Source organism: Marmota monax, unplaced genomic scaffold (assembly GCF_021218885.2).
Source record: "Marmota monax isolate L192 unplaced genomic scaffold, Marmota_monax_Labrador192_F-V1.1 WCK01_AAM20220418_F8-fsc00001, whole genome shotgun sequence".
Taxonomy (NCBI): Eukaryota; Metazoa; Chordata; class Mammalia; order Rodentia; family Sciuridae; genus Marmota; species Marmota monax.
In genome coordinates this window covers 19,545,475-19,569,445 of record NW_026693777.1, presented here as the reverse complement: position 1 = coordinate 19,569,445, position 23,971 = coordinate 19,545,475, and the positions used below count along the sequence as shown (strand labels likewise).

At 32.8% G+C, this 23,971-nt stretch overlaps 1 protein-coding gene across 17 annotated transcripts in view; it reads left to right on the top strand.

The window, feature by feature from the left end:
• Gphn (gephyrin) overlaps positions 1-23,971 on the top strand; it is a 602,369-nt gene that overhangs the window by 361,336 nt on the left and 217,062 nt on the right. For all 17 annotated transcript variants that reach the window (XM_058584564.1, XM_058584567.1, XM_058584570.1 and 14 more), the window contains one exon: positions 14,237-14,371. In XM_058584564.1, coding sequence (XP_058440547.1) covers positions 14,237-14,371 — 135 coding nt within the window. The remainder of the gene's footprint in view (positions 1-14,236; positions 14,372-23,971) is intronic.

Below are 23,971 nucleotides of genomic sequence, written 5' to 3'. Positions count from 1 at the left end.
CAGTGCTGTCAGGTTTTGCTTCTTATATATTTGTTATCCAATTCTTGATTAACTGATATTTTATCACCATGTAATAATTTTCTTTCTCCCTGTATAATTTTGATCTTCAAATCTGTTTTGTCTGATATTACTATAGCCTCTCTAGGTCTCTTTTGGATACTGTTTCATGAAATACTATAATTTCTTTCACCTTCAATTTTCTCACGGGCAAAATGAAGGTGAATGTAAATATTTGATGTATGTAAAATGTTTAGAAAAGTGACTGGTACTCAATTTAAAATTTTAAAATTCCACAATCATCATTGATAGAACAAAAAAACCATATATGTGCGCTTATAAATACTTCAAAATGCCCTAATTGACCCAAATAAACACTAAGTTTATTGCTGCTGGATCTGTCTTATAAGAAATCTTAAAGGGAGTCTATAAAGTTGAAATGAAAGGCTATTGTATAGTGATTGAAATTCATATGAATAAATAAAGAACTCTACAAAGTTAAAGTACTCTATGTAGGTAAATATAATTTTTTAAAAAAGCAACATAAAACAATTATAAATCTATGGTGATACAGGTACCCACATACAAATATGTAATTTGTGAAAAGAACATAAACAGAGGAAACAGCAAAATTTTTACATAATAATAAAACTAATTCAAACTAGATTGCTATAAACTAAGATGTTAATTAATTCCAAGGAAAATCACTAACCAAATAACTAAAAACTCCTTAGTAAAAGAAATGAGAGAAATCAGAATAGTATAGTAAAAGTTATGTATGATAAAAAAGGAACCAATTGAGGAAATGAGAAAAAAAAGATGACATATAGAAAAAAAAGACAAAATGCAAAAAAATCTGTTGATATAATTACATTAAGTATAAATCAATTAAACTACCCAATTAAAAAATGGGCTATATAGTTTGAAGTAAACATGATTTAACTATATGTTATCTACAAGAAATTCACATTAGACTCCCAAATTTAATGTTTTTACTTGTGCATTACAATTATATATAATAGTTGGATTCATTATAATATATTGATGCATACATATAACATAATTTAACCAATTTTGTTGCCCAGTTTTTCCCTTTTCCTCCGCTCTTCCCTCTTCCTGATCTTTGCTCCACTAGTCTCCCTTTCATTTTTCTTAAATTGGTACATTGTAATTATACATAAAAGTGGGATTTGTAGTAATGTATTTTTACATACACACAGCATGATTTGATTAATTTCATTTCCAGAGCCTCCCTTTTTCCTTTCCTCCTTCCTCCCTCTCAGTTCACTTGCACTTCTCTTCTCCCTTCTCCTTTCTCCTTTCTTGATCCCTTTTTTATTCCAATTGTCTTTCTGTTTTTAAATAACATATCTTTTTTAATATCTTTATTTTACATTTATGTGGTGCTGAGAATCGAACCCAGTGCCTCACACATACTAGGCGAGTGCGCTACCACTTGAGCCACATCCCCAGCCCCTCCTATTGTCTTTCTAACTTTCACATATGAGAAAAAATATTCAACCCTTGACTTTTTGAATCTGGCTTATGTCACTTAGCATTATGTTTTCTCTCAAGTTTTATCCATTTACCAGCAAATTATTTCATTCTTTTTTATAGCTGAGTAAAACTCCATTGTATATATATATTGTCAGATCAGGCTGGGCAGGCAGCAACCAAAGTTGGCAGATTTAAAAGGGCCGCTGAACAGGCTTTATTGAGATATCACTCCCGGGCGGAACTCTATCAGACCCACAGAGGGGACAGGGGAAGGGTCTGAGGAGACACGGAGTGGAAGCTCGACTGGACTGGACTTTTATGGGGCTTACAGCAGGAAGGGAAGGGCTTGGGACAGGAAAAGGTGTCTCTAGGGTCCCTTGCCCCATTGGAATTGGTCAGGGGAGTTGGCTGAACTCCAGGATTGGCCAGGGGGTCCTGCTGATTGACAGGCGTTAGTCAGGAGATCTGGCTGATTGACAGGCGTTTCAGCCAGCATCTGATTGATGTTCAAAGCAGCGCGGGCTGCTTTGTTCTAAGTTGCCACCAAGTCGCTGCCACCGACCTAACATATATAGCTCACTTTTTTCTTTTCTTTTTTCTAATTTTCCCTTTTTGCTTCTCAGACTAGATAATTTCAATTGACTTATCTTCAGCTTCACTAATTATTTATCTGCTAGTTAATCTCTATAGTGGATTTTTCCTTTTAGTTATAATTTTCAACTTGAGAATATCTATTTAGACTGTTAGCCATAAAAAGAATGAACTACTGTCATTCACATCGATGTGAGTGAAACTGGAGATCACTGTGTTAAGTGATAAACCAGGCACAGAAAGATAAATACTATGTTATCTCATTCATATGTGGAATCTTTAAAAAAAAGTTAATCTAATAGGAGTTGAGTAGAAGGGTGGTTGTCACAGGTAGGGAGCATACACCTATAATCTCTGCAACTCACCAGGCTGAGGCCAAGTTCAAGGCTAAGTAACTGAATGAGACCCTGTTTCAAAAATAAAAAAGACTGAGGATGTAGTTCAGTGGTAGAGTACCCTGAATTCAACCCCAAATACCACACACATACACAAATAGACCAAGTAGATGAACCCTCTATTGGCCAAAAATTAACCTCTTTTCTTTCTACTATTAAGATCAGCTGAGATGCCTCAGGGGTGGTGGTTTAGAGTATTTGAGGAGTCTAGCTCCTCATTCTTATCCTTTACCAGGGTAGGTCAAGATCTTGCTGACCACATGTGGCTTCCCTTGGTACTAGGTACATTTCCCTGTTCAATGACCCTCCTTTTTACTGAGTATGGGTTGGCTTTCTGTTCTCTAGTGTTCTCACTATCCCCATAATCAGGAGTCCGGTAACTGGAGTTGCAAGTCCCTTAAAGGGTTTCTATAATTCCTTGGGTCCTGACTGACCTTGGAGAGCAAAAGACAAATTAATGGCCATTTTATTCCTTAGCCCTTTTATTTTCTTTAGTTAGGGGCTTCACTTCTCAAATGTTAAATATCCAAATGACCATTTCTACCAGACTTGACGTGGGATTAGACAGTTTTAATTTTAACTTTTGTAATTTTAGTTATACTTCCATTTAACTGGGGTCAGTATTAGTATTGGGAGTCAGTTATAGTGTTATATCCTAGGTGTCCTGTAAGTAATGTCATAGTATTATACCTTAGGTGTCCTGTAAGTAATGGCTTATTATCTCAAATTAACTCAGATTACTCTGTTAGAAGTTGCATGTCTGCAAACTGCTAGCAGGGAACAATTATAAAGCTTTACAAGGAAAATACAAAATAAAATTAATAAGAATGAAGACATTCAGTTTGTATGATAGCTCTGAACCAAGAAACCAAACTTTTATGATATTTGTGTACCTTTGATATCTCTTCAGTTCTACAAAAACACATAAATCCAAATCTAATCTAAATCTAAATTCTCATTAAATGTATAAAAGGTGCTTAATCTCATTAACAATCAGGAAAAGTGAAAATAAAACCACAGTGAGAAATTTTTACATACCTAACTAGATTTTTTTTAATTAATAATACTGACAATACTAGGTAGACAATTTGTCAGTTCAATCACACATAAAAATCTTTTACAAATTCTATTTTTTAAAAAACTTTTTAATACCTTTTATAATTTACCCAAACACCTACTTGGTTTTGTACTATACCTGTTGTGGGGGAGGGTATGATCATAGTAATCTTTATGATAAAAATTTATACATTTGAACAGAACTTTAAATGATGGGCTTAATTAAAATTAATACGTTAAAGCCTAACATGGAGCAGGGCAAGCGGCACAGCCTTGTCCCAAGTAAGATGGACCTTTTGAAAAAAATCTAAGCTAAAGTTTTTATGTCTGAAGTTAATCCTTGCCCCTTTCTAAATTCACTTTAGGAGTATAAGGAAGCAGAGTTCTCATGTATTGTTTTTTGGAGTCTATTTTAAGAACAGTAAACATAATAATATCACATCTGAAAGATTCATCAAACAAAAAGACAAAAAGATCTTTCAATTTCCTTTCCTTTCCTTGTGGAAAATTGGCAAAAGGTTTTTATGGTTTACATTGCCAACATTTAAATTAGTCAGGCTCTTATTATCTTTTCAAAAATACATATAAATTCACACCCCAGTGTAAAGACTGTGAGATGGTTTTTCATATTAACTTGTCAATATCAGGTTACTTTTATCCAACTGCAAAGAATTGAATGGCAAATATATTCCAACTTAATTTGTCTTTTAAGAATAAATTAAATGTTTTAAAGATAAAATAGAATACACTGTTTACAGATGTACTCCCTAGGTGACTAATGTCCAATCTTTTTGTTTATCACAGTGGCCCAGTTTGGAATGCCATACATTTGGACACAGCTAATTATTTTTGCTCAAAGATGATAGTTCTAATATAATTAAGAGTACACAAATGTTACCAAAAGCATGGTCCTTGTTCCTGATGCCAATCCAGAAATAAGGACATAGTTTTGATTAAAAAGAAGAATAAGAAGAAGTTTTAATGCATTGCTAGCAAAGGAGAAACACAGGGACTCTGCCCATCCAGGGGAACAAGATTTTTTGTTGTTGTTTTTTGTTTACGGTAAAGCTCTTTTATTCTATAGTCATGATTCTAGGGCACTCTGATGACAGAGTTCTGAGTAATATGCACTCTAGGTAGGTTTTTTTTTTTAGTCTTTCTAATCATACATGACAGTAGAATCCATTATGATAAAATTATATAATCATGGGATATATCGTATTCTAATGAGAACCCCATTCTTGTGAGTGTACGTGATAGTGGAATTCACTTAGGTATCTTCATATGTATACACAGGACAATTATGTTAGATTCATTCTACTGTCTTTCCTATTCCTATACCCATTCCCTTCCCTTCATTCCCCTTTAATCCTCTGAACTTCTATCCCCACCCCCAATATTGTGGTTTAGCTCCTACATATCACAGAAAACTTTGAATTTTTTTTTTTTTGGTATTGGCTTATTTCATTTAGCATAATGGTCTCCAGATCCATCCATTTACTGCAAATGTCATAAAGTTATTCTTCCTTATGGCTGAGTAATATTCCATTGTGTATTTATACCACAATTTTTTTTATCCATTCTTCTGTTGAAGGGCACTTAGTTTGGCTCCATAGCTTAGCTATTGTGGATTGTGCGGCTTGGTTTTTTACTATACCTGTTGTGGGGGAGGGTATAATCATAAAATCATCTCAGTCTTTACACTGGGGTGTGAATAAACATTGATTTGGCTGTGTCACTGTAGTATGCTGATTTTAAATCCTTAAATATATGCTGAGAAGTGGGATAACTGGGTCAAAAATGTGTTTCCATTCCATTTTTGAGGAATCTCCACACACACAAAAAAAAAAACTCAAAAAAGCTTAACACTGGAGTTGGAATTGTGGCTCACCAGTAGAGGGCACGCCCGCCTAGCATGTGCAAGGCCCTGGGTTCCATCCTCAGCACCACATAAAAATAAATAAGTAAAATAAAGGTGTTGTATCCAACTACAATTGAAAAATAAATATTAAAAAAAACACTATGAAAACAACTGAATCAATACATGGGCAAAGAATCTGAACAACACTTTTCAGAAGATGATATACAATCAATCAACAAACATATGAAAAAATGTTCAACATCTCTAGCAATTAGAGAAATGCAAGTTAAAACTATACTGCGATTTCATCTCACTCCAGTCAGAATGATAACTGTCAAGAATACAGGTAACAATAAACGTTGGCGAGAGTGTTGGGAAAAGAGTACACTCATACATTGTTGGTGGGACTGCAAATTGAGGAACAAGGGTTTTTAAAGATGTTATTCAAAGGCCACATTCCATGTATTCCCTGTCCTGGGTTATAATTCACTTGTTACTTTTGGAGAGAGTTATTTCTGAGATTTTCTGATGCCATCTCTAAAGTCTGAATTACTTTGGGAGAGAGTTATTTCTGAGATCCTCTGGTGCCATCTCTAAAGTCTGAATTATTTCATTTCTGTGGTGGGTGTGTGCTCAAGGACAGCAACAATATTTTCTTAAAACATTAATATGGTTTATTTTATTTTATTTTATTTTATTTATTTATTTATTTTGGTACATAGGCAGATACTGCCTATGCTAGGAAAGAAAGGTAACCTGTTTCCCCCAAGATTATGGAAGGGAAGGGAGAAAGGAAGAGGAAGAAACATGTCCCTTTAAAAATAAGTCACGGTGAGGCTGGGGTTGTGGCTCAGCGGTAGAGCACTTGCCTAGCATGTGTGAGGCCCTGGGTTCAATCCTCATCATCACATAAAAATAAATGAATAGAATAAAGCTATTAAAAAAATAAGATAGTCTGAAAAGCATTTAAAAAAAATAAGTCCTAGTGGCAGAGCAGTAATGGCTATATTTAAAGCATAAGCTGGACCACTGTTAAACCAACTTAAACCTGGAAAAGGGTGTCCCTACAGTTTTAGTTTGGAGCAAAGTAGCATGATATTTTCCTAAGCTTTGCATTGTGGAATACTTGTATACTCGGGGAGCACAAATAAGTTTAACATACAGAGAAGCCAGTAATAATTAACATCACAGCCACATAGAAGTGTCAGGTTTGTGTAGATTAATAGCACTTACAAAAATCAATAACTCTAGACCTTTATAAGCTTAGGAAATAAGGTAATTGTAAGTGCATAGCAAATATATAATAAAAAAATGCCTCATATTGTACAAAGGAGAGCATTTATCAGTTACCATTTATTAAACCTACGTATCTTAACTTTACAACCTCTTGTATTATAATAGTTAGGCAAAGCTCAGACATGGTATATTTAGACCTTAGATGTATATACATCTCTAGTCAGATATTTAGAGTAGCAAATATATCATAATAACTTGAGGCTGAGGCAGGAGGATTGCAAGTTCAAAGCTAGCCTCAGCAATGGCATGAGCGTGTCTCTAAATAAAATACAAAATAATGCTGGGGATGTACTTGTGTGCCCTGAGTTCAATCTCCAGTACCAAAAAATAAAATAAAATAAAATAAATCATATTAATGTTTATAGAAAACATTGTTGCTTTAAACGTATATTATTAGATTCTAGTTTCATATTAGTACATTAAATTTTGACCTTAGAAAAATCTTTCAATAACTTAATTATAGTCAACTTAATCACAAATGCAAATTTCCTAAAATTTTCTTCCTTAAACCTTCTCTGACTTATTGGACATTCTACAATTGTTTATATCCTTAGTCTTGTCCGTTCTTTTCTATTTTAGACTTTAGGACAAAAATCTTACTTTACCATAGAAAACATTTCTTTGTTCTTTTAATTTTCCTTACTGAAATATATCTTCATAACTATGACTGTAGTACATATCTTTCTTCTACATAATTCTTTTCTGCCTTTTTTAATTTGTTTTAATTAGTTATACATGACAATAGAATGCACTTTAATACATCATATATAATGGAGTATAGTTTCTCATTTTTCTGGTTGTACATGATGTAGAATCATACCAGTTATATAGTTATATGAGTACATAGGGTAATAATGTCTGATTTATTCTACTGTCTATCTTTCCTACCACCATATCCCCTATCCTCCCTCCACTCCTCTCTACCTAATCTAAAGTAACTCTCTTCTTCCCTAGCTCTCCAATTGGGAATTAGCATCCATATATTAGAGAACACATTTGGCTTCTGGTCTTTTGGGATTGGCTTATTTCACTTAGTGTGATATTCTCCAGTTCCATCCATTTACCTGCAAATGCCATAATTTTGTTCTACTTTTAGGCTGAGTAATAAAGGGTACCTAGGTTGGTTCCATAGTTTAAGTATTGTGAATTGAGCTGCTAAAACATTGATATGGCTGCATCACTGTACTATGCTGATTTTAAGTCCTTTGTGTATAAACCTAGGAGTGGGATAGCTGGGTCAAATAGTGGTTCCATTCCAAGTTTTCTGAGGAATTTCCATACTACTTTCCATAATGGTTGTACCAATTTTCATTCCCACCAGCAATGTATGAGTATATTTTTTCCCCACATCCTTGCCACCATTTATTGTTGTTTGTATTCTTAATAATTGCCATTCTGACTGGGGTGAGATAAAATCTTAGACTAGTTTTGATTTATTTGCATTTCTCTAATTGCTAGAGATGTTGAACATTTTTTCATATATTCATTGACCACTCATATTTCTGAAAAGTATCTATTCACCTCCTTAGCCCATTTCTTGAATAGGCTGATTTTTCTCCCTTTCTATAGGTATCTCTTTACATCATTGATCATTTCCTTTGCTCAGAAGACTCCATCCCATTTATTGATTCTTGATTTTACTTCTTGTGCTTTAAGAGTCTTATTAAGGAAGTCAGATCCTAAAGCTCTTGACATATCATATTTCATACATTTGATTCAAGTGGGTTATGAACTCCCATTTTTAAGTTTATAAATTAAAACAACCTTTGAAACAGGTCTTGAAAATCAGGATGTCCACCTATAATCCTAGTGGCTTGGGAGCCTGAGGCAGGAGGATCCAGAGTTCAAAGCCAGCCTCAGCAGATTCAAGGTGCTAAGCAACTCAGTGAGACCCTGTCTCTAGATAAAATACAGAATTGGGCTAGAGATGTGGCTTAGTGGCCTTCTGCCCCTGACTTCAATCCCAGGTACCCAAAAAAATAAAATAAGTAAAATAAGGGACTGAGCTGAGAGAAAGAGAAAGAGACTTCTGGTAGTTGGGGGTGTCTTGCCCCTTTTATAAATTTCAGGTTTCCTTTCTTCCTATGCCCCCTTCTACCACTCTGTCTACCAAAAGGTGTGAATGATGAAAGGTGAGAAAGGAATGTCCTTGTGGGTATTCATTAACACTTCCTTGCTGGGCAGAACAATGCCCTGGAGGCAGGAAACCTTGTCAGCTGTTTGGGAGAAGGGAAGTGTTTTAGAGGTATTAGCATTTTATTTCCTTTTGAATTAGCCTCCATCTCCCTGACTCAATCATTCATTACCTGTGCTACCAGTCCAGGTCTCACCTTCAAGAAATGTCTGAACTACTTAATAATTACTTAATAATTTGAAATTGTAATTACTCCTTTTTCTCAATAATATAGAATTATTTATGCTTTTTATGGTATTTTAATCAAAATACAACTTAATTTTATATTCTTTATATTTTATTAGAATTTTAACTCTTAATAACCTTGCTTTTGGACTGGGGCCACAGCTCAGTGGTAGAGCGCTTGCCTTGCACAGGTGAGACACTAAGTGTGATCCTCAGCACCACATAGAAATAAATAAATAAAGATATTGTGTCCATGTACAACTAAAGAAAATAAAAAATAACCTTGCTTTTTAGTGAAAAAACCAATGACACAGTAATTTAATCTGTTTTTCCATAAACCAAAAATTTATAAAAACATATTCATTAATAGACCCAAATATATATTGTCTTATAGAATTTAAGAAGCCAAGAGAACTTGACTTTATATTTAGCAGTTGATGTCTTAATATGTTAACTTAGATATGTCTCAAATGTCCTCTCTAGCAAATACATTTGAAAATGTTCATCTCATTTATGTCAAACCTAATTTACCCATTTTAAACAGCTATTTTTAGATTACCCATAAAAACTAAGATAGCCAACAAGCATATTTAACATTTTAAGCCACTTTTTCCTACAAAGAAAAACCCGAAAAGCAATAGTCACTGTACTTTAAACATCTTAACAGGGACAAATACAGTTCCAACTGGTTTATAACCTAGGCAGAAAAAGAAAAAAAGTTTATGTTAGTAATTTTAAAGACATCTTTACTTTTGTGTCTTGTGTGAAACATGCTGAACTGCCCAAATCCAAATAATGGACTCAGAGACATGAAGTTCAGTGGAAGCAAGACTTTAATTAATTTAATTAATTAATTTAATTGCAAGATCAGGTGTCTGGTGAACAGGCACATCCAGAGTGTTTTACAAGTAGTATTTTATCTCCAGTGTGCATGGTCCCACATCTGATTCTTCACTGGCTGAGTACTTTACTACAGTGTGCAGGATCTCCAAAGGTTTTACTATTTCTTCTTAGGTTATTTAAAGAAATGTACTTTTAGTTGTTTCCACCTCTCTTTGTACATTGTGGTAGGAAGACCTTCCTGGGGTGAGTACATTTTGGCACTTTAGACAGTTCTTACTTTCTCATTTGATTATCCTCTCCCCCACCCCCATCCTGTTAGTCAAGGGGCTGTTTAGGTGCAAGAACTTTGAATCTGCTACATAGGCAGGCAGGCTCTTGTGCACTGTGTGAATTAATTGTGGGTAACCTTCCACTCTGCTCTGTTTCTCTTCCAACTGTTTATCTTATAGCCCCAGTAACTTTACATTTAAGGTTAAATACTGTAGTATGAAAATGGACCACTGGACTTTCTATTTCTCACAATCTTACCAACAAATTTAAATTATTTGCCAATTATTTAATTCACATGAACTAAAAAAATCTTTGGATCCATTTTTTTTAATTTATGAATACTCATTTATAAAATGATTTGGAACCATGTAGACACAACATACACTACACACATGTATACAAACATATATAAAAATATAGATAAAAAGCAAAATTATACCATTTGTTAGATTTTTTAATCTGTCGATATGGTTACCGTAATCCTATATAATCCTTAATCTTAACTCTGACCTTGCAAAGTTATGATTTATTTGAAACAAAGGAGAAAATTTACATCTTAAAGACACAGAGTTTAGCCTAAACATCATTGAGAAGGGCATAGGCTAGGCCCAGTGAAAGCAAAATTTTAAAGGTGAGGATTATGCAAATTTAAGTGCCAAGACTTGCATGGTCAAACCCTAGAAACCAGCAAGGAGCAATGGGGGATTAGGAAAGACAAATAAACACTTAGAGAAAACTGGAACTAGGGACACAGAACTCTGATAGAGGAACAGTGATCCAGAGCTAGTACAACCCATTCATTATATATGATTTATCATCAAAAGGTTATTTGTGGGAAAGTTTCTGCAAAGCAGACAAACTTGAAGGTCACGGCACTTGGGAGACATTGTGGTTATCTTGTTATGTCCCGAATTCTCTATCCCCGGCACTCAAGTTCAAGACTGATATAGTTCCATGCTTTGCACAGAATTTTCTCAGCCAGGGCATCACCATAGCAACTGGGCAATCTGTCCTGCATCTTTGCACAGAAAGTTCCCACCACAAGCACAGGCATAGACAGGAGAGACCATGATCCAAATCACCACTCTCCACACTTAAGTTAATGTCCTTTCCCAGTTTAAGAGCAACCAACAGAGGGAGACACCCTTACAAATGGAAATCCCTTTTAAACAGGTTAATCAAAGGTATCCCTCCAATGAGTAGACCAAAGAGCACCTGGGAAAGCCTCCTTTGAGTTTTCAAAACTTTTGTTAATAAAATGTCTGCCTGATGCTTTTTTTTAGAACTCTTTGTTAGATGCTTATCTGTTGTTTAGAGCAAGAGTCAAAGCTAAGGTCTATAGAGATCTTTTTTTTTTTTTAACAGAAAACCACCAATGTGTCAGATATCCCCTTTAATAAAGAAACAGAAAAGAAAGTATCTTGTAAGACAGATTTTGAAAAAGAAATAAAGAGGCTTTTTAAAACAACAAAAACAAAAAAAGTTCACATAGATAAGGTATTGGGTACCCATAAGTAGGGGACAAGAAAGTTACAGGTGCTCATTAAACAAAGTACAGGACAGATTTAGAATTTCAGAAAGTGGGGCCGGGGTTGTGGCTCAGTGGCAGAGCACTTGCCTAGCATGTGTGAGGCACTGGGTTTGATCCCTGGCACCACATAAAAATAAAAACAAATAAAATAAAGGTATTGTGTCCATATACAACTATTTCAGAAAGTAACACAGTAAGTAATGGATTATAGAAAAGAGGACACAGACAAGGGGGAGGCCTGTATAGTTGGACATAGCTACAGCAGGATCTATCAGTTGTGATGAACACTGAATCAGTTATTCAGGTGGCCACTTGTCCATTTCAACAATCACCAGTTTTATCCCCCTCTTTAGGGCCCTCTACGGGGGAAGATTTCTTGTCATTCCTTTAGTCCCAAGTGACTTTAAGAGCCCTTGAATAATTGCTTAAAATAACAAGACTTGAATAACTGTTAGTTTATTTATGTGTAGCTGGGGAAAAAAAGCCAAAAAAATAGTCAGACCTCTGACCATTTTTCTTCCCATTTACAGAACAAGCCTCTAATCTCTAATTGATATTGGGACCAAACTATGTTACAGAAGAAAATTCAATTTTCTTTTCTTTAATCCTCTGTCTTAAAATAATCCCAGTTATTTAATATGCACCAAAGGAATGAGTTCTCAGGGATAGACATTGAATTACCCATAATCTTATAGCTTGCATGATTCAAAGCCTCCTTTATGATATGTGTTTCAAAGTCTTATACACAGAACTAGAGATGTAGTTCAGTGGCAGAGCACTTGCCTAGCATGTGTGAGGTCACTGGGATCAATCCCCAGGGCCACAAAAAAACAAGATAAAATAAAATAAAAGTTTGTGTACATAACTTGATACTGCTCTAGTTCCCATTCTTAGGTTAGTAGACCCATAGCTATTACTAGTATCCAAAAACACAAATTAAAATATGCATAGCCGTGTGCGGTGGCACATGCCTGTAATCCCTGTAATTTAGGAGGCTGGGACAGGAGGATCATGAGTTCAAGCCAGCCTCAGCAAAAGTGAGGAGCTGAGCAACTCAGTGAGACCCTGTATCTAAATAAAATACAAAACTAGGGCTGGGGATGTGACTCAGTGGTCAAGTGCCCCTGAGTTCAATCCCCAGTCCAAAAAAAAAAAAAAATCATTCCCTAAAATAATAATATTAAAAATGCTCTGTACTATTTGTCATTATGTTTTTGTATTTTGGGAATAGGACTCATTTATTTTAGTCTTTACTATATTGATAGGTATAAATAATAATAGCCAACATTTATTAACTATTTACTGTATCAGCGTGCTAAATGTTGCCTACATTATTTTAGCTGTCACAGTAATTCAGCAAATACTATCATCCTCATTTTTCAGATAAAGGAAAGGGTGATTCAAATGATATATTTATCAGAATCCTGGGAAAACATACCTTAATAGGTATTTTAAGAGGTTTTTAATAAGGGTCTATAGTATTTACACAGTTTGAGCATTGTGGATTACTATGGAATTAGTAACATTAGAATCATTTCTCCTAGTCCTAATGTGATTAAGGGAACCAGACAATCTATTGGAATCCAGAGAAAGAGCTATAAACAAAAAGGAACTGTGATTTTGAGTTGAGGGACACAGCTAACCTATGTTGACCTGGTCGAGAAGGAGCCAGGGGAAAAGAATACCATTCCTTATTCCTAAGCCTCATTCTCCTGCCAGTGCCTCCCACTGACTAAACCCAATTGGATGTCAGGGAGCACAAAATATCTTGTCAGTGCTGTCCATACAGGTCAGTTATAAGCAGAGAGGGTAAAGAATGTTGGATAATAATATCTAGGAATTGAGTATCTTTCATCAAATTTCAAACTATTAAATGACAGGGCTAGTATATTTTAAAAATAAGCACTTTACTTTTACTTATGGTACTGTACTGCTTTTCAAGTACATGTTTTATGGCATATTATTTGTTAAGAAAATATTTTAAATCTGAAAGTCTAACATGTCCAAAACTTTTGGATATATTTATAACTTACCATAAGTAACAGCAGCTACATGAAACCTGAGCAGCAAAGAATACCAAAAATAATTTAAACTATGGGGGTGTAGCGCGGTAGCACACGCCTGTGATCCCTGTGGCTCAGAGGCCGAGACAGGTGAATCGCAAGTTCAAAGCCAGCATCAGCGAAAGCAAGATGCTAAGCAACTCAGTGAGACTCTGTCTCTAAATAAAATACAAAATAGGTCTGGGAGGCTGGGGTTGTGGCTCAGTGGTAGAGCAAGGACCTAGCATGTGTGAGGCATTGGGTTTGAACCCCAGCACCACATGAAACTAAATAAACAAAGGTATTGTGTCCAGCTACAACTAATAATATTTTTAAAAAATAATAAATAAGGCTGGTAATGTGTCTCAGTGGTTGAGCGTCACTGAATCCAATCCCAAGTACCAAAAAAAAAAAAAAATTTAAACTAGATGTCAGTATTGATTTTGTACATTATTCAGATTTTCAGAATATTAAACTGTAATTCTTCCTCTTGTGCAGATTCCAGACTCCATTATTTCTCGTGGTGTTCAGGTGCTCCCACGAGACACAGCATCCCTCAGCACTACTCCTTCAGAATCGCCTCGTGCTCAGGCTACATCTCGCCTCTCTACAGCTTCCTGCCCAACACCAAAAGTAAGTATAGTTTCTTTGCACCTTATACTTGCTTTACTATGAAACCTGGGAAAACTAACCAATATTCATCCCCTGCTTGTCATGTTTTGATTGCATGTAAGATACTATGAGAAATAAATGGAACATAATGTAGTCACCACCCTTTGTTTCACAAATTGTCATATTAGCCCAATAGATGTAGGAAATAGAAATTTCATGCAAGATATCTACTCTAACATCACGGTTAAGGGTATCACTTTCTGTAGCTCCTGTTTCTTTATTTTAGATCTGTTATTTTTTGAGCATACTCATCAATATAGATGTAAAAATATTTGTTTATACTGAAGATAAATGTATTTGGGGCCAATAAACAGCAAGATTAGCAAAATATTGTAACCAAAGGGATTTTTAAAATTTTTGTTCAGGCTGGGGTAGCTCCCTGCTCTAGTATCATTCCAGATTTTTTCAAACATATTCAGCTTGGAATGTTGCTGCCTAATATTTGAAAACAAATCTAAATTTATTAGAAAGTTTTAATGCCAACCTTTGGGGAAGGGAGGAAATTTCTTAGTCTTTATATTTTATAATCTGTCACTGAATCAGGGTGGGGCAAGATGAGACAGTTTATTTGCTTTCCAAATATTTATGTGTATAATAAATTAGTTAGCAAATTTAATTATTGCTGTAATTTTTTTCTCCTGAAATGTCACTGCTCTGGATAAGTTAGTCATTTTTGCATTCAAGTTCTCTCTGTGATGAATCTAATATTAGTATCAAAAGACTTACAGTAACATTTTATCTTCTTTAATAAAACATAGTGTTAGATATCAGGCTACATACTATCTTTATCCTAAGGATCTAACAGTTAATTTTTCAAACTGTGACTTTTTTTCCTGTCATCACATTTAAGAACCTATGTAACTGTGTTCCTCAATTCCAACTTTTCTATTAGTTTTATAAGTGTTATAATTGCATTTGACTCAAACTGATCTCAAACAGTTTTTGATGTGGATAGTGCAGTTTGTACATTACATGATACAACCTTCTCAGCAAAGTCTTCAGAGTGTTAGTGTTGTATATCATTGTTTTTACACATGTGTCCAAAATAACTGATATTAACTTATCACTTAAAATTGAGATGGTAAATTGTCAGTGAAGAAAAACCATCAGAATATTCTAGATATAAAATGAATGTTAATGCCCTTTGGGAGTCAGTCTCCTACATTTTCATCTGAATAAAAAAATGAGTTATCAAACCCTCAATTGCATAGAAAATCTCATATGTGTTATAATATTATTAAAACAAAATAATTTATAATTTGACTGCATTAAATTTGAACTGTATCAGCTAGACTTATTTACTAAGTCGAAGTTATTAAAAGTAAATTAGGTCCACTAATTTAAGTAAAAGTTTAGTTCATCAGGTATTAAGACCTAAATGTTGGGAATACAGAACCAGTCACAGTATAATTTTTCCTTAATAACATGCAATAATTATAAATATTTTCAGAACATGTTTTAGCTAAATTTGATTATACATAGTAGTTATTGAGCATTTTTTAAACTTTGCAATTACAGCAATTTTTAAATTACTTGTATTTCTAAATCACCAAAGTAAAATTCTAAAAATAAAAAAGTTGACATTTATTAAATTAATATGCTGATTGAGAAACTTTAGGCAAGCAGGAGACTTCATATTTTTTCCTTAAACTGATAATGAATTCATATAAAGCACTGCATTTAAAAAAAATTAGTTGTAGTTGGACACAATACCTTTATTTTATTTAATTATTTTTATGTGATGCTGAGGATTGAACCCAGCCCCTTGCATGTGCTAGGCGAGTGGTCTACTGCTGAGCCACAACCCCAGCCCAAGCACTGCATTTTTTTAGGAATAAGATTGCATTCCCTTCAGATAATTTTTACCAACACTATTATGCCTTAAAGATAAAATGATTGTCTTTCTGTAATTTTGAAAATACACTTTTAATGCTGAATTAGTATACTAATACAGGAAAAGAAACCAATTTGAATACTGTTTTTTAAAAGGAGTAAAGTCAAATTAATCTGTCCAATAGAAAGTCTTATAAGACTGCTTAGTTGAAAGTAGGTACTCTTACCAGTGCTTTGATACCAGTAACAGATAATAGCCTCTGTCTTCGTGGAGTTTGTATTTTATTCAAATGTATGTTAATATATACTTGTGGAGAAACAACAAATTATAATTTCATAATAATTTAATACTTATTGAAATCACAGCAAGAAGAAACAAAAATGTATAGTAGGAGTACCTCATTTAGGTAAAGTGATCAAAGAAGGCCTCTCTAACAGCATTCTACTAGGAGCGTGAAGGATACATGAAAACCAAACGTGAGCATTTGTGCTGGGTAGAAGTTTTAAGAATTATTTTCAGCAATAATGACCACTATGAAGGCACTGTCACCAATCAAGAATTCTCAGGGTAAAACTTCATTAGTACATGAATAGTTTTAATTCAGTGACTTCAGTAATCTAATTTCACATATCAGGTATTTTTTAAGTGATGCTTTTTTTTTTCTTTTCTCCACTGAGTCATATTCAAGACCATAAATCTTTTAGTATTTATCTCTGTTTTAGGTAAAAGAGAAGCAGCAATTTCTCAGGGTTAAAGAAAAGGGGAAGTGCATTTTGATTCTAAATGTATTTAATCTAAGGTATGTGTAAAATATCCATGTAATGATATTCAAGACAAAATTGGAAATACAATTCAAGCTTTTTCTTCATCTTTATTAGAATACTTATAATTTAATAACCTATCAGTATTGGCCAAACCCCACAGAAATCCCCTTTCTATGTTTCAGATTAAGCATGCACAGTCTGTCATATACAGAAATATATGTGCAAATGAATTTTCTTTACATCAAAAATACTAGAAGGTCCTAAATGATCAGCATTAAAAAGCACTTGATTTGATAATGAAAAGTCTGGATTCAAAGGCTTGTTTCTCTACTTAATAACCACACTACATTAGGAAAGGTGCTTAACATTTCTGAGCTTTGTGTCTATTATAAAATCCACAATCTCTGTTTACCCAGCAGATTGATTAATTTATTAAATAGTCTTTGCTAAGTAGTCTCCTGCCTTTACAAACAGATGAAACAGACAACCACAAATTATAATGAAATATAATTAAATGTTACAATTTATCATAAGCAGTACAGAATATTATGTGAATAAAATTCAGAAGCTTTTAACTACGTCTGTACAAACTCAAAATAGAGCGCTGGGGATATAGCTAGTGATAGTATGCCTGCCTAGCATACACAAGACTCTGGACTCAATCCTCAGCAGCACACACACAAAAAGGAAATCAAAATGGCTAAATATCCAAGTAATGATTCAAAATTACCAATTCCTATCTTTCCCTCTATTGCTTTTATCACTGATTAGTAGTTAAACTGAAATACTTTATATTCATTTGTATGTGCATACCTATTTCTCTGGTTCAACCATAATATTAAACATTAATTTTAAATTAACATTTTATGTGCATACAGCAATATAGATTGTTTTTTGATCCTTTAAGTTTCTTTTACTATAAGAGCAAGATCTCTCTATAAAATATGCTGTTTTGATTTTTTTCTTCTAGTAAACTTATCAAAGTCTAATATATTTTCTATTCTAAACGATTATTCATAGAATGGTATTTTCTCCAGCAAATAAAATAAAATCTGACTGAATGATGAATGATTTTCACTCCTCTTGCTTTATGACAGTGAATCTTCTAACTACAAACTGGGGATTTTAGTCTTTCATTGCCTAAGCAAAAGAAGTGAAATGGTATATAGATTCTATTTAAACAAGTTTAAGCAGTATATAGAGCACTCAGGTTCTAAATTAATGATAGTCTTCAAAAAAAGGTATGATGAAAGAATAATTCTCTAACAGGTATCTTCTCTTTTAAAATAAGTATAATTCACAAATTAAGTGACTGCTGATTTTCAATTATGAAGGGCAACAGCATCTCTATTTAGAAATTAAATTAGGAAGCTTAAGGTCAAAAATAATAAAAGAAAAACTATAAAATTTCAATCATTTTACTATTCTCTTTAGACTTTATTAAACTTGAGAATATTTTTAAAGGTTAATTTTATTCTTTTATTCCCTAAACAACTGAAATTTAACTTTAAGTAAATGTAGTTTATAATCACATATTCTCTTATACATTAAAAGTGGGAAAAGAATTTTGTGCCCAGACTAACTAGCAAGTTGATACTTTCCTCTGAGAAAAAAATATAAATTGTATTAATATATTCTTGAACTAAAATTCATATGGTGACTTTAAAGTATGTTTTTGAAATATCTTTGTATGAAGAGTATGTTCCTTAGTACACCATTGTCTAACTGTATATGCAAACAGAATGCAGAATTACAACTTTTTTGCAGGTTTCTATTATTGTTCTTTGAGAAAAAATATAGATTACACTGGATGAATTACTTTCTTAAATTCGAGGTTTTTAATGTATGAATCTGAAGGGCAATATGATTTCCTTTACTCATAAAAATGACATTATTTATCCAATATCAACATAATCTTCCCTGGTATTTTCTCCTAGTAATGTTGCTTTTTAAAAACTCTTCCTTATTGTCACTGTTTTCCATTGAATGAAAATGATTATGTCATATGGCTAGTGCATTGACTAACTCTGAGATTCCCAAGTCTCTGGATAATTTCATTTAGTTTCTAAAATTCTAGCCTAAATGAAGGTCCTACTTGTGCCCCAAAATTATTTTCTACCATTTTTAAGAGCCTAAACAAAATGAGAAGACTAAACATCAGCTTTCTTTGTTTTTATCTTAAATTCTTTCAGCATTGACATACTAGTGTCTGTTCAGCTGTTAATAACATAGAAATATACGGTTCTATACATAGAATCAACAAAAAGATCAGAAACCATTGAATTAGTGAAAAAAATAAATAAAAAATACTCTTGATTTAAAAAAAATAAGTTGTCTTTTGTGCAAATATGCTCAAATACATTGATCTGTCTTATACTTTGAATGGATATTTTACCCAGGCATAATTTTTTAACATGTCTGTCATTTTAAAAGTATAATTTCTTCCAAGTGTTGATGAATTTTATTTTACTATATCAAGAAAACATCTTTGTTAATATAACCACCCAGCTTATCTAAAAACTTTCAAAGTATTAGAAGTGCTGAAAGTAACAGATACACATTTTCTATGACTTATTTTTTCTTAGGAGCTAGACGTTTATCTTTGGCGAAAAAAAATACTGTCAATATTTCTTGGATTGACAGTTTCACTTTGTTCATTTTTAAGAAAATGTATACTAGACATCTAAATCTTAATAATCATGATTGAAATGGTTATTTTTTAAATTCTTTCAAGTAAAAATGGTGTTTATATAAAAACTGGCTAGTTCAGCTTATAACTTAAAGAGTTGCATAAAGTGCTTTTTCTTGAGACAACCAACATCCATCCTTTGGTATGCAGTAGAAGTATTTAATTCATACTTACTACTTTGTAACACTCAACAATCAAGTTGCATTAATATAATTAGGTTAATATTTACTGTTTCATTCAGGACAATGTTAAATGAAACTAGATTTTTTAAAACAAATTCTTAGTACACAACAGTGAATAACACAATGACTATTCATACTATTAGATCCACTTCCTTGATTTGAATTAAACTGCCAATTCACCATTGGTTTTATACTATCAATGCAAATGTCAACATAGCAAAAAAGGCAAATAATGTCTTATTACTATTAGCAAAATAACTTTGATTTTTGTAAACCACTGAAAGGTTCTTAGAAACCCTAATGGGTTCATAAACCACACTTAGCTAGCAGTGATGTAAAGAAATGAACAAACTGGCATATGTTTCTTGAAAATCTTGTGAGTCAAAATGATGTATGTTGAATCTTTTTTTATATATTTTCCATAAAGACAATGTTACTGTTATGTTTTCAGTCCAAAAGATCTGATCGTTTAGGTAAATGATTATCAGTATTATGCTATTGTAAATAGTTTACTTGGGCTCTATAATCTAGTCTGATTCTTGGGCAGGGAACAGTTACTCTGATTCAAAATGAGAAAAAACTTCATGACATTTCTAGCTGGCCCTACGCACTTTCAGTGTGATTCTACTTTCTACATTTGAGTACAACTAATTTTCCACAGGAAACACACAAAGTCCTTTCTTAAATAATAATCTTTTTGTTCACAGATGGTTTTTGTTGAGGATATAGTAAGGAGGGCTCATTTTTAAAATTAGTTTGAAGCATTTAAAATTTGGGAAATTTCAGGGCTGGTGTAGCTCAGTGGTAGAGTAGTTGTCTAGCATGAACAAGGCCCCGGGTTCAATCCCCAGCAAAAGAGTAGGGGTGGTGGGAGGTAACAGAGAGAGAAGACAAAGAAAGGAAAGAAGGAAGGAATAAATTTCAAGTAAAAGTGACACATTTTTTTTCAGAAGCTCCTTAAAACTCAGATCAACTTTGCTGGACTAGCACTGACATAAACCCATACTTAGTTGGCATTCTTTAGATCCTCTAGATTATTTACTCATTTACGTTCAATGCCTGATCCCACAGACATTTGAGTAACCCACTTCTGCTCTAATTCATTATTGTCTACTGTCTCCTCCTTTATAACAACCTGCTTGTTTTATATTTGTTCTGATATGATAGTGAAACATAATATTGAAACTTCAAATAAAAGAATTTCTTTTACTTTTTAATGAGTAAAAGACATAGCCCATATTGTAGAACGTTTCATTTTGATAAAACTGAAATTAGATAATGATTCTTAAAATGGAATGCACTCATCCCTTTATAATTATTCACTATTTGCAGAATTTTGTCCATTATTGAAGCTAGGTATAACTTAACTATGAAATGTATAATTACCACTCTGAAATCTGAATTTTTAAATGAGATTTGAAACCTCTTAAGATAAAACAAACCGGAAATTATTAAACATGTAAGTAACAATTTTATAGCTAGGACAAACTATAAGTTGTATGGGTTTTTTACTTTTAAAATAAAAATGCAAAAGTAATTTATATGCTCACTTTGAAAAATTTAGAAAATTCAGTATTAAAAAATGTATCACAAAATGCCCTTAATTATAAAAAAAACACTATTAAATTTTTGCTAAGTATCAATCTGTTTTTTTTCCTATGCATTCAAATATTTTGTCATAATGGAAAGGCAGTAATTAAGAGTTCAAGTTCTAGAGTCCAGTGGGCCTGGTAATGAATCACAATTTTATCACTTCCTAAATATGTGACTTTCAGAAAGTTATTTCACCTCTATAACCTGAATTATCTCATCCATAATATGAAAAATAATAATACTGATTGTCACAGCCCAGTAGAGTATTGCACACCTATAATCCCTGCAACTCAGGAGGCTCAGGCAGGAGGATTGCAAGTTCAAAGCCAGCCTCAGTAACTTAACAAGGATCTAAGCAATTTAGCGAGACCCATCTCAAAATAAAAAAAATAAAAAGGACTTGGGATGTGACTCAGTGGTTAATCACCCCTGGGTTCCATCTTCAGTGCCAAAAAAAAAAGAACGATAATAATAGTATTTGCCTCATAGTATTATTTTAAGAATTAAATTTTAAAATGCAGATAAATCCCTTAGCATAGTGTTTGAAATAAAATACTCAATAAATATTAGCTTTTGTCTTTAAACTGTAACTTATCTTGTTCATTTAATAATATAAACATCTTTTTATGTCATGAACATCTTTATATACTTCAATTTTTCTTATAAACCTGTGCTCATTGAAACACACCTGTATAATCCCAGCTACTCAGGAAACTGAGGCAGGAGGATAACAAGTTTAGTGTCAACCTGGACAATTTAGCAAGATCCTGTCTCAAAATTTAAAAAAATAAAAAAGGCTGGATTTATAGTTTAGTATCTTGATATTAGAGATATAGAAACTGAGCTCAACTAACTCTTATAAAGACACAAAAATTTTAGACTAGGACTTGTGCTCATTATTTAGTGCCCCATAGTGTAATTATTTTAAACTGGTAGAGCATAATAAATAAATAATATTTTACAAAATAATAAATAAATAATATTTTACAAAATTATTTTGATTTTTAATTTTAACTGATAAATGTGCATAAATTTTTCATTAGATCTTAATTTAGATATTTTGTTCTTTTCTATTTTCCTGTTTTAAAAACAATACTATTGGCAATCTTTTGGAAGTTAAATATTTTGGAGTAGTGTCCTAATTAAACTGAGCAGAGTATATGCAGAACTTCTAGGCTCATGATTCATATAACTTACATGGATATCAATATAAATTATTTTTGCTTCTTCATGAACTCAACTTAATATTATATTGGAAGAAGCTGTTTCTAGCATTTGCATTTACATGATTACTGGCAACCCCTTAAAAATTATGGACCCAAAGTTGTCTGAAAAGCTAACAACATTGAGTATGTAAAATTATTGCACTACGAGGCACTAAATAATGAGCATAAGTCCTAGCCCAAAATTTGTATGTCTTTATAAGAGCTAGTAGAGCTCAGTTTCTATGTCTGTAACATCAAGATACTAAATGAAGTAGGCTTTAAAGCCTGTCACAGGCCTGTAATCTTATTCTTTTGGCATAGTTCTTCCAACTGAATAAATATTCTTTTTAGCCCTTCTTCCTGATATTTTATTAATCTCCAAGTAATATAGAAAAAATACATTTATTTTAGCTTTGCCTTCTATGTTAGTACATAAAGTTTCAGATTATTTACTAAATATATACTAATTTCCTTAAAATCTTTCTCATTTAAATCAGACTTGTCTCTGTTGAATGGAATGTTGACTTCTCTTGGTATACCCTAGATTTTTGTTCAAGTTATAGGAAGCGAACTGTAGAAGTACAAGAAATAATGAAATTTAAAATTCTAGTTTTCAACTGGGTATGGTATAACATGCCTGTAATCCCAACCACAGGCAAAACAAACAAATTTGAGTTCAGCCTAAACAATTTAGCAGGAACCTGTCTCAAAATAAAATTTTAAAAGATCTGAAGATATATATCAGTGGCAGATATATATGTTATTCATATTTACCTAGCATGCATGAGCCCCTGGATTCAGTCCCAATAGTACCAAATTAAAAAAAAAAACAAACTAGCTTTCAGCTTTGGTTGCTATAAAAAAAAATTAATACTTTGGTAATACTTTCTGCAAATGCAGAAATAAAAATTACCTGTGACATCATTTCAGCAACAAAATTGATTAGATATAGTCATGATTTAAATTTGTATAATTAACTATCCATGTCCCATTGATGACTTTATTAGAGAGTATATCTCAAAACTATTCTGTAGATCTTCATATATTTAAATTACACATATTTTAAAGATTAGCCAGATATTTTCTAGCCCAAAATGTTAGGATTATCAGGTTTCCTTATTCATTCTATTTTTTTATTAAGGATAAAACATATTAATTCAGAAGTTGACTCTGAATATTTTGTATTATACCTTATATGTCAAATACTGTACTGTGTTGGGGATATAGCAATGAATAGGTTTATTTATTAACTCTGCCCTCAAGGAGCTATAGTGGCATTGATACAAAAATAAAA